This window comes from Mangifera indica, chromosome 6, assembly GCF_011075055.1.
Source record: "Mangifera indica cultivar Alphonso chromosome 6, CATAS_Mindica_2.1, whole genome shotgun sequence".
NCBI classification, from domain to species: Eukaryota; Viridiplantae; Streptophyta; class Magnoliopsida; order Sapindales; family Anacardiaceae; genus Mangifera; species Mangifera indica.
In genome coordinates, this window is record NC_058142.1 from 12530942 (window position 1) to 12542826 (window position 11885).

Below are 11885 nucleotides of genomic sequence, written 5' to 3' on the forward strand. Positions count from 1 at the left end.
TCTTGAATCCAGCTTATAAATTTTCCAGGAATGCCTATAGCATCAAGAGTTGCCAAAATGAAATCCCACCGAACCGTATCAAAGGCTTTCTTTAAATCAATCTTCATGGCGCATTTCTTATCTTTGCTTGTTTTGTGATAGTTGTGCATGAGGTCTTGACAAAGCATTATATTTTCACCAATGTTCCTTCCACTCACAAAGGCTCCTTGGGCCTTATCAATAAAATTAGGGAGGATACCTTTGAGGCGATTGGTAAGGATTTTAGAAATGCATTTATAAATTGTGTTGCAACAAGCGATAGGCCTATAGTCCTTGCAAAAGGAAGGGTTTGCAACCTTAGGAACAAGGGCAAGAATAGTGCAATTTACCTCTTTAAGGAGGTGACCGGAGCTAAAGAAATGTTTGATAGCTTTGACTACATCACTCCCAACAATCTCCCAAGCTGCCTTGAAGAATAAAGCACCATAGCCATCCGGTCCAGGAGCTTTGTTGTTGTCCATGGCAAAGATTATGGATTTAATCTCATCCTCCTCCACATCCTTTGTCATAGTCTCCACATCTTGAGGCTTAATTTGGAAATTGACCAGCCTTTTAATCTCTTCAAAATTCAGTTTACAAGAATCCAAGGAGTTGAGGATCTTCTTGAAGTAACTAACAAACTCATTCTTGACATCACCCATGTTATTCACAAAGGTTCCATCTTCAAGGCATACACCATTTATGGAGTTTCTATTACTGTGGCCTTTAATGCATTTAAAGAAATACTTGGTGTTTTGGTCCCCCTCTTTGAGCCAATGGACTTTGGCCTTTTGGCAAGCCAAAGATTCTTCTGCCATACTAAGTCTACTGTAATTTTCCAGCCAAGTCTTTTCTTCTTTGGCTAAATCTTCATCAAGTGGGTTGCTTTGGAGCCTCATTTGAATATTTTCAACCATATTTTTTGCTTCCAAAACCTGCTCGGAAATTTGCCAAAAACCACTTCTATTTAACTTCCTTAACTCTCCCTTCAAACCCTTGAGTTTGTTGACAAGATTAAACATGGGGCTGCCATTAAAATCCTCTTTCCAAGCCTCCCTTACAACATGTAGGAAGTTTTCATGATTCGCCCACATGTTGTAGAATTTGAATGGGACCTTTCTCCTCTCCACAATACTCCCACACGTCACAACACATGGGGAGTGATCTGAAATAATAGGATTGAGGAAATTAGCATAGGAATCCGGAAACACATCCCCCCAATGCTCATTGACAAGAGCTCTATCCAATTTGCAAGCTATCCTCCTTTGGCCTTCACTAGAATTACTCCAAGTGAGCTGGTTCCCCATATACCGCAAGTCATCTAAGTTAGCCTCTCTACAACAATTGTTTAAGTCTTCACAATAAGTATCTCCCCATGCAGCCCCTCCGATTTTTTCGTACGGCCCTCTAATTGCATTAAAATCCCCCATGATTAGCCAAGGCTTATTACCCAACTGATTTGAATGCTTACTAAGTTCCTTCCATAGACTTTTCCTTTCCAATGGTTGATTGAATCCATAGACTATGGATAAAGCCACATGAATATTCTCCTTCACTAACCAAGCATCACCATGAATGAATTGGGAGGCCTTCTCTTTGATGTCTATTCTGATTGCTTCTTTATTCCATCCTACCCAAATCCTTCCATTAGGGCACACCTCATTATTATTATCATATTCCCATTCCCTCCATATATTACGAGTCACACTAGTGATATTATGGGCTCCTACTTTAGTTTCTAAAACAGCCATGAAATCAATATTATTTTGCAAGATGAAATGTCTAACCTCTCTTTGTTTAATAGGGGCATTAAGGCCCCTAATATTCCAGCAAGCAACTTTTGTCATTTGGATGGGATGGGAGTGGAATTTTCTTTTCTTTGCTTTGCCGCTTTCTTCCCCAAGTTCCTACTTTTCAAATCAGCATCTTCTTTTTTAAAGTCCATCTCATCCACTCTTAGTTTCCCTCCAAAAGAAAGCATCATAGGAGAGGCAACTTGGTCCGAGTCATCCCCTCCAGTTGCATTTTTAGTGCTGCTTTTGGAGCTTTCGTCATTCTCTTGAGCTTTCTCATTTGCTGCCGATGTAGTGTATTTCTTACCCTCCATTATGGCATCACTATCACCAGTGGAAATCCCATGCTTTCCTTCCTCAATCAGAATTATATTCTCCTTTCCAAGTTCTTGAGTCTCCTTTATAGTTAATGCAGAGAATCTATTATTCTTATGAGTTAGCAAAGTTTTCCCCTCCAGCTTTTGCACCTCCATCTTTCTACCTTTGGTTTTATTGTCAAAGTCTTTTGTTACTTGCTCTAGTTTGTCTTTCCCATTAAAGTTCACAGGGAGCACTCTTCTAGCCCCTTCCTTTGGAGTTTTCCGTGGGATAGAGACAACATTTTGCTTTGGTGCTAGAGAACAACTTGCTGTGGTGTGACCGAAACATTGACATCCCTTGCATTTAATAGGTTTCCATGTGTATTCCACTTGGATTATCACTGATTCTCCATTCGGCAAAGCTAAACATATTGAATCAGGACATTCCGCATCCACCTTTACCTCTATACAAATTCTTGCAAAGTCCAGCCTTGTCCCTTCTTCAGTTATGGAGTCCACATAGAGAGGATTTCCAATTGCACTTGCTATGTAGCTAAGACCTTTTGGGGTCCAAAATTCAAGAGGTATGCCATACAATCTAACCCAAATAGCAACCTTTTTGACATCATTGATTACCATTGGAAGATTTGTAGTCCATTTCCTAACAAGGAATGGCTGCCCTGCAATGGTTAGTTGTCCCTCTTCCACAGCTCTCATAACTCCATCAATGTCTTGAAACTTAAGGATGAAGACACCTTGGCCGGAGGTCATAACATCTTTGAGGCCAAACGAGGACCAATACCTCTCCAAAGCTCTTTTAACAGTCAAGAATGGTGGCCTTTTGCCAAGGAAGAAGCCCACCGCACATGAATTCCATCTAGTTGCTCCTTGCTCAGCTACTTCGGGAGGAGGTGCCACACAAATTCGCCCCAAGGTATCCTTCCCTTTAGGTTCAAAAAACTCCAGCTTCATAGAGGGTTTCCGAGGGGAGAAAAGGGAGTTCCATGAACTTTTCTTTTCACCTTCTCCAGCTACTGCCGAGGGAGTGTTAGGGGAAGAAGTAGAAACCTTTTCAATGGCAAGGGGAACCAACCTGTTTTGGAGAAGAGAAGAAGTTGACAAATGAGGTGGTAAAGAAGGTTCCTTGTTATGCATGTCTTCAATCAAGTGGATATGCCAAGTAAGGAGAAAAAACAGCCTATGCTAGGCGCAGCAGTCAAAGATACACGGAAGAGACAATGCACAGTAGACTATGCAATGCCAAAAGAGGAAAGTTCAGTTTTGGACGAAAAGTAGACAGCTGCAGACTTCCAAAAAAGGAAAGACCAAAGAAAGAGTAAAAACTTTGAAATTTGAATTTTTTGGAGGGGTTTAGACACACCGAGGAAGGAAGGAGAGGAGGAACTAAGGTCACCGGAGCAATGCAAACTGAAAATGCGAGAAAAAATAAAAACACAACATTATAGTAATAGGGGAAGAGGGAAGAGAATGGAAGAAAACACAGCTTGCATTACTAAAAGAACTAAAGCTAGAAACAAGAGGATGTCCGAATAGAGAAAACAGGAGAGAGGAGCTGCACGGAGGGAGGAGCCGGCGACCAAGGGGTCTCCGGCCAAGGGTTGGTGCCGGAGTGGTCACCAACCTAAGGAAAGGTTGACAATGGGGTGGAGATGTTGAAGGAAAAGGGTAAGGATTATAGAGAGAAGGGAGAGCATTTTCTCACTCTAACTTAAGCTATTATAGATGACTTTTTCCAACCTTTCTTTTGCTTCTTCCACCTTTTCTGAAATTCTCCAAAACCCTGTGTCATGAATTTACCTTTAATTGCTAACCAAGTGATGAGACTTCATCTCTTTTTTCTCTAAGGACCTCCCAAACTAAATGAATAGAAAACACACCATTAGGATTGGACAACCACCAAATGGTGTCTTTTCTACCAAGAGGCCTCAACAAGCATATGATTTTTTTATCTCCAAGAGATGGACAAAATTGGCTTCCAGCCATTTCCAAGTCTCTCCATAAACTATCTCCTTAACAAGAGCTTTCTTAGGAAAACCTGAATTACAAATAACCCAAGGGCCAAACTTATCAAGCAAAGGCCAAGAGGGTGCCAATTGTCATGTCATAAGTGAGCATTATGACCATTTCCAATAATTTTCTTGAACTTGAGTCTAATTACCTCCCATAGGCTAAGAATTTTTTGCTAAGTCCAAGAGCAATTTCCGTATGGCCTAATTTCCAACAACCTCTTTGATAGAGGCATCGTAGGCACATCGAGCCATCAAGGAAATCCACTACATATTTCGGTTGGGCCAATTTCGAGGAGCAGAGCTAAGAAGATGCAACAAGCCTTAGTTGGACTCGTGGAGGGCTTGGAGACTAAGATCAACTCACTCAAGGACGATTAGATGCTTGAAGGAGCCAACAAAGAGGTCACTTGATTCAGGCCCAAGCTTATGCGCGAACAGACTTTGAACGGTCGTAACTTTTGATCCGAAATGAGTTACAAGGCTTGTAATATATCAACGTGAAGCTCGTTTCGAGCTCTATAACGACAACCCATTTTGCTGGTTGCACCCAATTTGGAAGCCCAAATAACATCATTTCAGTTCTTATTTCACAGTTTTTTGTTTGCCCAAGTTTAGGATTTTCAGTTTTATGATTTTGATCTTGTTTGTGATCGAGCTAGACTTTATTGAGTCCAAGTGATATATTTTCTTTTAATTTAATTAGTGCTTTGGGTAGTTACTTAGGTAATGGGCTTTAGAAAGTTTGGAAGTCCATTGGGTCATGGGTAATTTAGGGTTAAGTTGGCATTGTACTATAAAAACAAAACATTTCATGATGAATGGAGTTTTTTTAGGTCGTCTTGCACAAATAGATTGCTTACTGTTGAGTTTACAATCTTGAACTTATCAAGCTTGTCTTGTGGCGTTCACCATTCACAATACCAAGGTTCATTCGATTCCATATCGATTCGGGTCAAGGTTTAATTACGTGACGAAACCGATTCAATCTTAGGAAAATATCTTCTTGAGTGTTGGGTCTTACATCAAATTGTCAAGGTTTGCATCACTCTTATTTTTCAATTTATGCTCCTTTATCCAATTCACCCAAAGATAACAATTACCACCTTACAAAATATTCCATAAATGTTTTACCTTAGAAGCCCTATTCCAAGTCTTACTCTTCATAATTCCAAGTTCTCCTTCCTTCTTAAGAGTACAAACCTCATCCTAAGCAACTTTGGCTTTCCTACAATTCAAAGAGACACCACTCCAAAAGAAACCTCTAATGTATTTATCAATCTCCTTATGAATTTTTTAGGGAAGAATAAACAAAGAAGACCAATAAACTTAGATGCTAAAAAGGATGGATTTAATAAGGATATGCTAGCCAGCATAAGAAAGGAACTTGCTTCTCTAAGAGGAAATTCTTCCCAAAATTGTCCATAAGAGGCTTACAATCCCCTACCTTTAACTTTCCAGCCGTAATGGGCATGCCCAAGTATTTGAAAAGGAGGCTACCAATCTCAAAGTTCAAAGCTTCCACAATTTGAATGTTCTTCTCATTTGAGACTTCAGTAAGGTAGAGGTGACTTTTAGCTTGGTTGATGGTCTATCCTTGGAAATGGTTGTGGGTGTCTTTCAAGAAAGAAATAGAACCAACTGAAGGGTTTTAGGGCGCTAATAATCGGTAGTGTAGCAGAATTAAAAATTTATAAAAATCAAATGATCTTAAAACCTTGACCAGGATACCCCATTTTAAAACATATTTAACATGAATATACAAAAACAACCATAGGGTATTTTTAAGGTATATACTTGCATTGATGGCTCCTCCAAGTCTTTATGTGGCAAAGAAACAAATGTTATCCATTCCTCGTAAGGCGATGCCCTGATATCCACATGGAGCATGAACACATGAGGCTATCTAGGAAGAAGGTTGCTAAGGCTTTTGTGATATGGTCTGGAACATGTTCACAGGGGAGAAAGAAAATCAGGAAAAATCTAGATGGTGACTAGGGTTTTTCTTTTCTGTATGTGGCGTATTATTTTTTTAATTTGACCTCTGTAAACTCACACTTATGATTATTATTTATATGTGTGCCGGAATCTGAGTGCTTATGGAATTTCATCCGAACCCATCTCCATCAACACATGTGCATCGGTGGTACACTTGTGCACCACCCAACACACTTTAAACCATGCACAAGTGCACAAAAAAGGTGCCACCTAGTATGTCACAAACACTACACAATTGGACAAGGCTTGCCCTACCTTGCCATGTATTTTAATTTTGTATAATGCAAAATAGCACTATACACACCAAGTCAAACTTGGTCAAAGCGTGGTTAATCGAAATCTCTCTCTCTCTCTCTCTCTCCCCTCAAACACCAAGATTGTCACTAAATGATCCTTGCCTCTAGGTTCATATCAACCCTTATATGCATGTGACCTATAAATTCTCCATTGAACAGACATCTTTGAATTCAGATCGAATTCAGATACAAACCAAGTTGACCTTTAGTAATGCCACCCAAATGATAGAGTGTCAATGGACATCTCTTAAACTTTTACAACATCACAATTACATACAATTCAATCCTTTTGTCAACTAATATCTCTCGAAGCTAAGATATAGAAATGTGTTTATCTTAGTAGTTTTTCAGTATGAACTAATATACATTAATGACTTACATAGATTAGACTACAACTTTATCCCATTATGGCCACAGATTTAATCAGTCATGAATACCATTCAATATTCTTATATGAGATATCTTCTTCTGTGCTCAAGAGTGACAAATCTTTTATTGATCAACCATAGCCTCCATGTATCTTATGATATGGTTGCACACTACCTTTATGATACCACAATTACAGTGGTACTTTGGATAGCATCAAACGATATTGATCCTTACATAAGACGCTCTAGCGATCTCAAGTCATAGGATCACATGCACCTCTAGTGTCTAAAGGATTTGTTCCATAGACACTAGAGCAACCATCCATATGGATATCCTCTAGTAGGGTTAGTCTAATGAATATGTCTATAATGTGCACCTATGTGTTACACCAAGTTGTCTATGAATAGCTTTGACACATGAGAATTATCACCACCTTTCGGTGGAGTCGCTCAATACTATAATAATCCCATCATCATTACATGTGCCCTTGTTCATTGTAATGTCTGGATTATGAACATTTCTAGAATGGTCACTTAACATGTGTATAGGGTTCCCATGATCAGTCGTTTGATGCCCTTATTATAGTTCTACCATTTTAAGGGCATGTTATTTACATAATCATATAAAAGAACATATATAAATTGAATAACAATTAATCCTTTATTAATTAATAAATGTAAAATTACAATTTCAAATGCTAAATCAATTGGCATTAGGGCACCGACCCTAACAATTTCTTACTTGCACTATAACCAATCAGTCATATATCTAATGCCCAATCCTGCTACATGTCTATCATGCTTCTACTACGATAAAGGCTTTGTCAATGGGTCAGCTAAATTGTCATCTGTATTAATCTTTTCTCTTTGTATATCACCACATTGAATAATCTCTCAAATCAAGTGATATTGTCTGAGTATCTGTAAGGACCTCTAATGAGACTGTGGTTTATTTGCCTAAGAATCACTTCATTGTACTTGCAATGGAGCTCAATCAGTTTAATGATACTTGAAACCACTCCAAGTTCAATAACGAACTTCTTGATCCACACAACTTCTTTTGTTGCTTCTAAAAGGGTAATTGACGCAAATGATCAAGGGATAACTTCACCAAATTCACATATAGGGAAGCATAACGATGGAGGTTCGAATTCCACTTCAACAAACACAAAGAATTTGGATCCATTGAGCTATGACGAAGGACCAATAACACAAGCAAGAGCCAAGAAGATGAAAGTGGCAATCATTGGGCTAGTTCAAAGTCATTTGGAGCTTATGGGGAAGAGTCCGAGCGAAGTCAAAGGTCAACTCATGTGCAACGGCATGACAAGCATGGAGTTTAGTTCAAGACTTGTGCATTTAATTCAAATTGAAGAATTAAAAGAGCTTACTTTAACACAAGGAGTCCAAATACATGAATTGGTCTAAGGGCAGCAAGGAGCACGTGTTGGGCATTATTCCTAAGGCCAAATTTCATACTTAGCCGAATATGCATATGGAAGCCCAAGTCACATCAATTCAGCTAGCCCTTTTGTGATTTGTTATTATCTAGTTGATATCCTAGTTTAATTAGGAAAGCTCGTTTAGTTATTATCTAACTGTTATTCTAGTTTAATTAGGAAGGATATTTAATTGGTATCCTAGTTTAATTAGGAGAGCTTGTTTAGTTATTATTTAATTGTTATCCTAGTTTAATTAGAAGAGTACTTAGTTGTCATGAGTTGTTATTATCTTTTTTTTTTTTAAGGATTTATTTCGTTTTTTTTAGGGTTAGAAGCAACATATATATAGATGTATTAAACTCAAGATTATGGCAGCCTTGATTCTAATCAAAAATTTCAAATTTCTCCTAAGTTTTTTTTGGTAAGTAATTAATGATTTTTATACCAAAGACAAAATGTACATATTGGTTTATCTAGGACAATGTCCCTAGATTAAACCTAACACAAGCATACCTAGGACATGCCCCTAGGTTATGCCAACAATCATGCATGTAACACAAGAGTACAAACAAGTAGCAAATAGGCTCAAGCTAAGTACAACCGAAAACTCAAAGCTATGGATAAGGAGAGCAAACAACCAAAACTACAAGCCATACGAAATCACATAAGCATAAAACTAGCTATAAGAAAACAAGACATTACAATTCCAATATCCGAAAATCAGCAAGTTAACAAAATATGGATCTCGGCAAGTCCCATATCAATGCAATGGAGTCATTTACGGAAGATCTTTGAATGTTTGATAAGGACAATGTTCTAGCTTTCACACAATCCTTGATGGCGGCAATGATTCTTTCTTGCGGAGATTTGTTCCTACCAAAGTATACATTGTTACGTTCAACCCATATGTAGTATAAAGTGGCACCAAAGCAAAGCTTACAAATGATGTGTAGAAGTTTATCTCCCTTCCATTTGTCGGCATAGTAGAGAACAAGAGTGCCCCAAGGAAGGGGGGGAATATCAAACCAGCAAAGATTAGCAAAATGACTCCAAATGGCGGCAGAATAAGGGCATTTGAAAAAGAGATGATCCATGCTTTCCGGATCCCCATTGCATAGACCACACATATTGCTTGGAATGATGCCGAGGTCATAAAGCTTATCTTTGGTCTTCATACCACCCTTGATCCCCATCCATGCGATGAAAGAGTGCCTTGGGAAATGTCTTTTGAACCAAATGATACTATACCATGGCACTTTGGCTTTGGATCCTCTAATGCTATTCCAAGCCGATTTGATGGAGAATAAACCATTGGAGCTTGGTTTCCACCAAAGGATATCATCACCATGAGAAGGAGGAGGAATGATGGTATTTTTTAGTTCCAAAAGAGCTGTGGAATTTGTCAAAGGCCACTTCCATGCTTCTTCTTCAATCACCTCCTTTACTTTACAATACAACGGAAGTCTTGAATCATAAACCACTCTATGGCCATATTTGTCTATGAGAGGGCCTAGAGGGTGCCAATTGTCATACCAAAGGTGAGTATTCTGCCCATTACCTACAATTCTTTTGATTTTTCCCTTGATGCTTTCCCTTAGAGAAAGCAATTTCCTCCAAACCCAAGAACAATTGCTGCTTGAATTTATCCCCAAAAGCTTTTATTTCTCAAGTGATTGTCATTGATCCAATCGGCCCATAAGGAAGTTCCAGCATTTTGAAGGAGCTTCCATATATGCTTCATCATGGCAGCCTTGTTCCAAGATTTGCTTTTCATAATGCCCAATCCTCCTTCCTCCTTTGGGAGACAAATGTCATCCCAAGCAACTTTTGCCTTCTTGCTACAGGATATGTCTCCACTCCAAAGGAAATTTCTAAGGTAGCTATCAATTACCTTATGCACCTTTGCAGGGAGGATAAATGTAGAAGACCAATATACTTGGATGCTAAAGAGGATAGCCTTGATAAGGATAAGTCTTCCAGCATAAGAAAGGAACTTGCTTTTCCAAGAAGAGATCCTTGCCACAATCTTATCAATAAGGGGTTTGCAATCATCAATCCTTAGTTTTGAAGAGATCATAGGGACACCAAGGTATTTAAAAGGGAGAGAGCCAAAATCAATGCCAAGGATTGATTTTAGGTGTTCCGCTTCAGCATTATTGACTCCCGAAAGGTAAATATTGCTCTTGGACAGATTTGATTTAAGCCCGGACCAAGAGTGGAAGCAATCTAATACCTCTTTTATAAGGGATATGGAATAGACATCCGCCCTACAAAAAATCATGAGATCATCCGCAAAACATAAGTGGGTGATATTATTCTTTTTGCACTTCCAATGATGGCTAAACTGAGCATTCTCCTTTAGGTCACTAAGCATGCAAGAGAGCACCTCCATAGCAATGACAAAAAGGTGAGGAGAGAGCGGATCCCCTTGCCTTAGCCCCCTAGTACTTTTGAAGAAGCCCACAAGTTCACCATTTAAGCCCACTGAAAACTTAGGACTAGTGATGCAACTCCTTATCCAAGTTATGAAAGTTTGCGGTATGTCAATGGTATTAAGAGCAGCAAGTAAGAAATCCCAATTCAAAGAGTCATAAGCTTTCATAATATCAATCTTTATGGCACATTTCTTTTCAAGAGTGTCCTTATGGTATCCCTGCATAAGCTCTTGGCATAGAAGGATGTTTTCACCAATGCTACGGCCTCCCACAAAGGCTCCTTGAGCTTTGTTTATGAACTGCGGAAGAAGGACCTTGAGGCGGTTTGCCATGATTTTAGTGATGCATTTGTACATTGTATTGCAGCAAGCAATAGGTCTGAAATCCTTGCAAAAAGTAGGGTTAGCAACTTTAGGAACAAGAGCAAGAATAGTGCAATTTACCTCTTTTAAAAGGTGGCCTGTTTTGAAGAAGTGTTTGATGGCCCTTATAATATCATCACCAATGATGTTTCATGCCGACTTGAAAAAACATGCACCATATCCATCCGGACCCGGAGCCTTGTTATTATCCATGGCAAAGATGGTTTCTTTGATTTCCTCCGCTGAAACTTCTTTGATAAGCATTCCTTTTTCCTCTTCACCAAGCCGGAATTTGACTACCTTTTTGAGCTGCTCAAGGTTCACATTTGAATGCTCCTTTACATTTAGGAAAGATTTGAAGTGATCTACAAATTCCGCCTTCACCTCCTCCATGCCATAAACAAAGGTGCCATTCTCCCTTTGGATCCCATAGATAGAGTTTCTATTTCTTCTGCCCTTAATGCTTTTGAAGAAATATTTAGTGTTTTGATCACCTTCCTTAAGCCAATGGACTCTTGATTTTTGTCTAGCCAAAGATTCCTCAGCTAAAGAGATGGATCTATAGGATTCTAGACTTATTTTTTCCTCCCTAGCAAGATCCTCATCCAAGGGGTTTATCCGGAGAAGCTCTTGGACATTTTCAAGTTGCTTTCTAGCTTCTAATACTCTTTCGGATATGTGACCAAAATGCTCCTTATTGAACTTCCTTAATTCAATTTTCAGTTTTTTAAGTTTGCTTGTCACATTGAACATGGGGCTGCCTTGTGCTTCTTGGTTCCAAACTTCAGCAACAACATTGAGAAAGTTTTCTCCTAAGTTCTTGTGAGAGTTTTCTTTGAATTCACTT

General features: G+C 38.9%; 2 protein-coding genes across 2 annotated transcripts; both read right to left on the reverse strand.

The window, feature by feature from the left end:
- Positions 1-1861: 1861 nt before the first annotated feature.
- Positions 1862-3265, reverse strand: LOC123219674. The gene has a single exon (XM_044641671.1). It carries the CDS (start codon positions 3263-3265, stop codon positions 1862-1864), a length of 1404 nt encoding a protein of 467 aa, XP_044497606.1.
- Positions 3266-4056: 791 nt separating this feature from the next.
- On the reverse strand, positions 4057-11008 carry LOC123219675. The gene is made up of 2 exons (XM_044641672.1): positions 10690-11008; positions 4057-4166 (listed from the first exon to the last, which is right to left on the reverse strand). Exons 1-2 carry the CDS (start codon positions 11006-11008, stop codon positions 4057-4059), a joined length of 429 nt encoding a protein of 142 aa, XP_044497607.1.
- Positions 11009-11885: the final 877 nt, after the last annotated feature.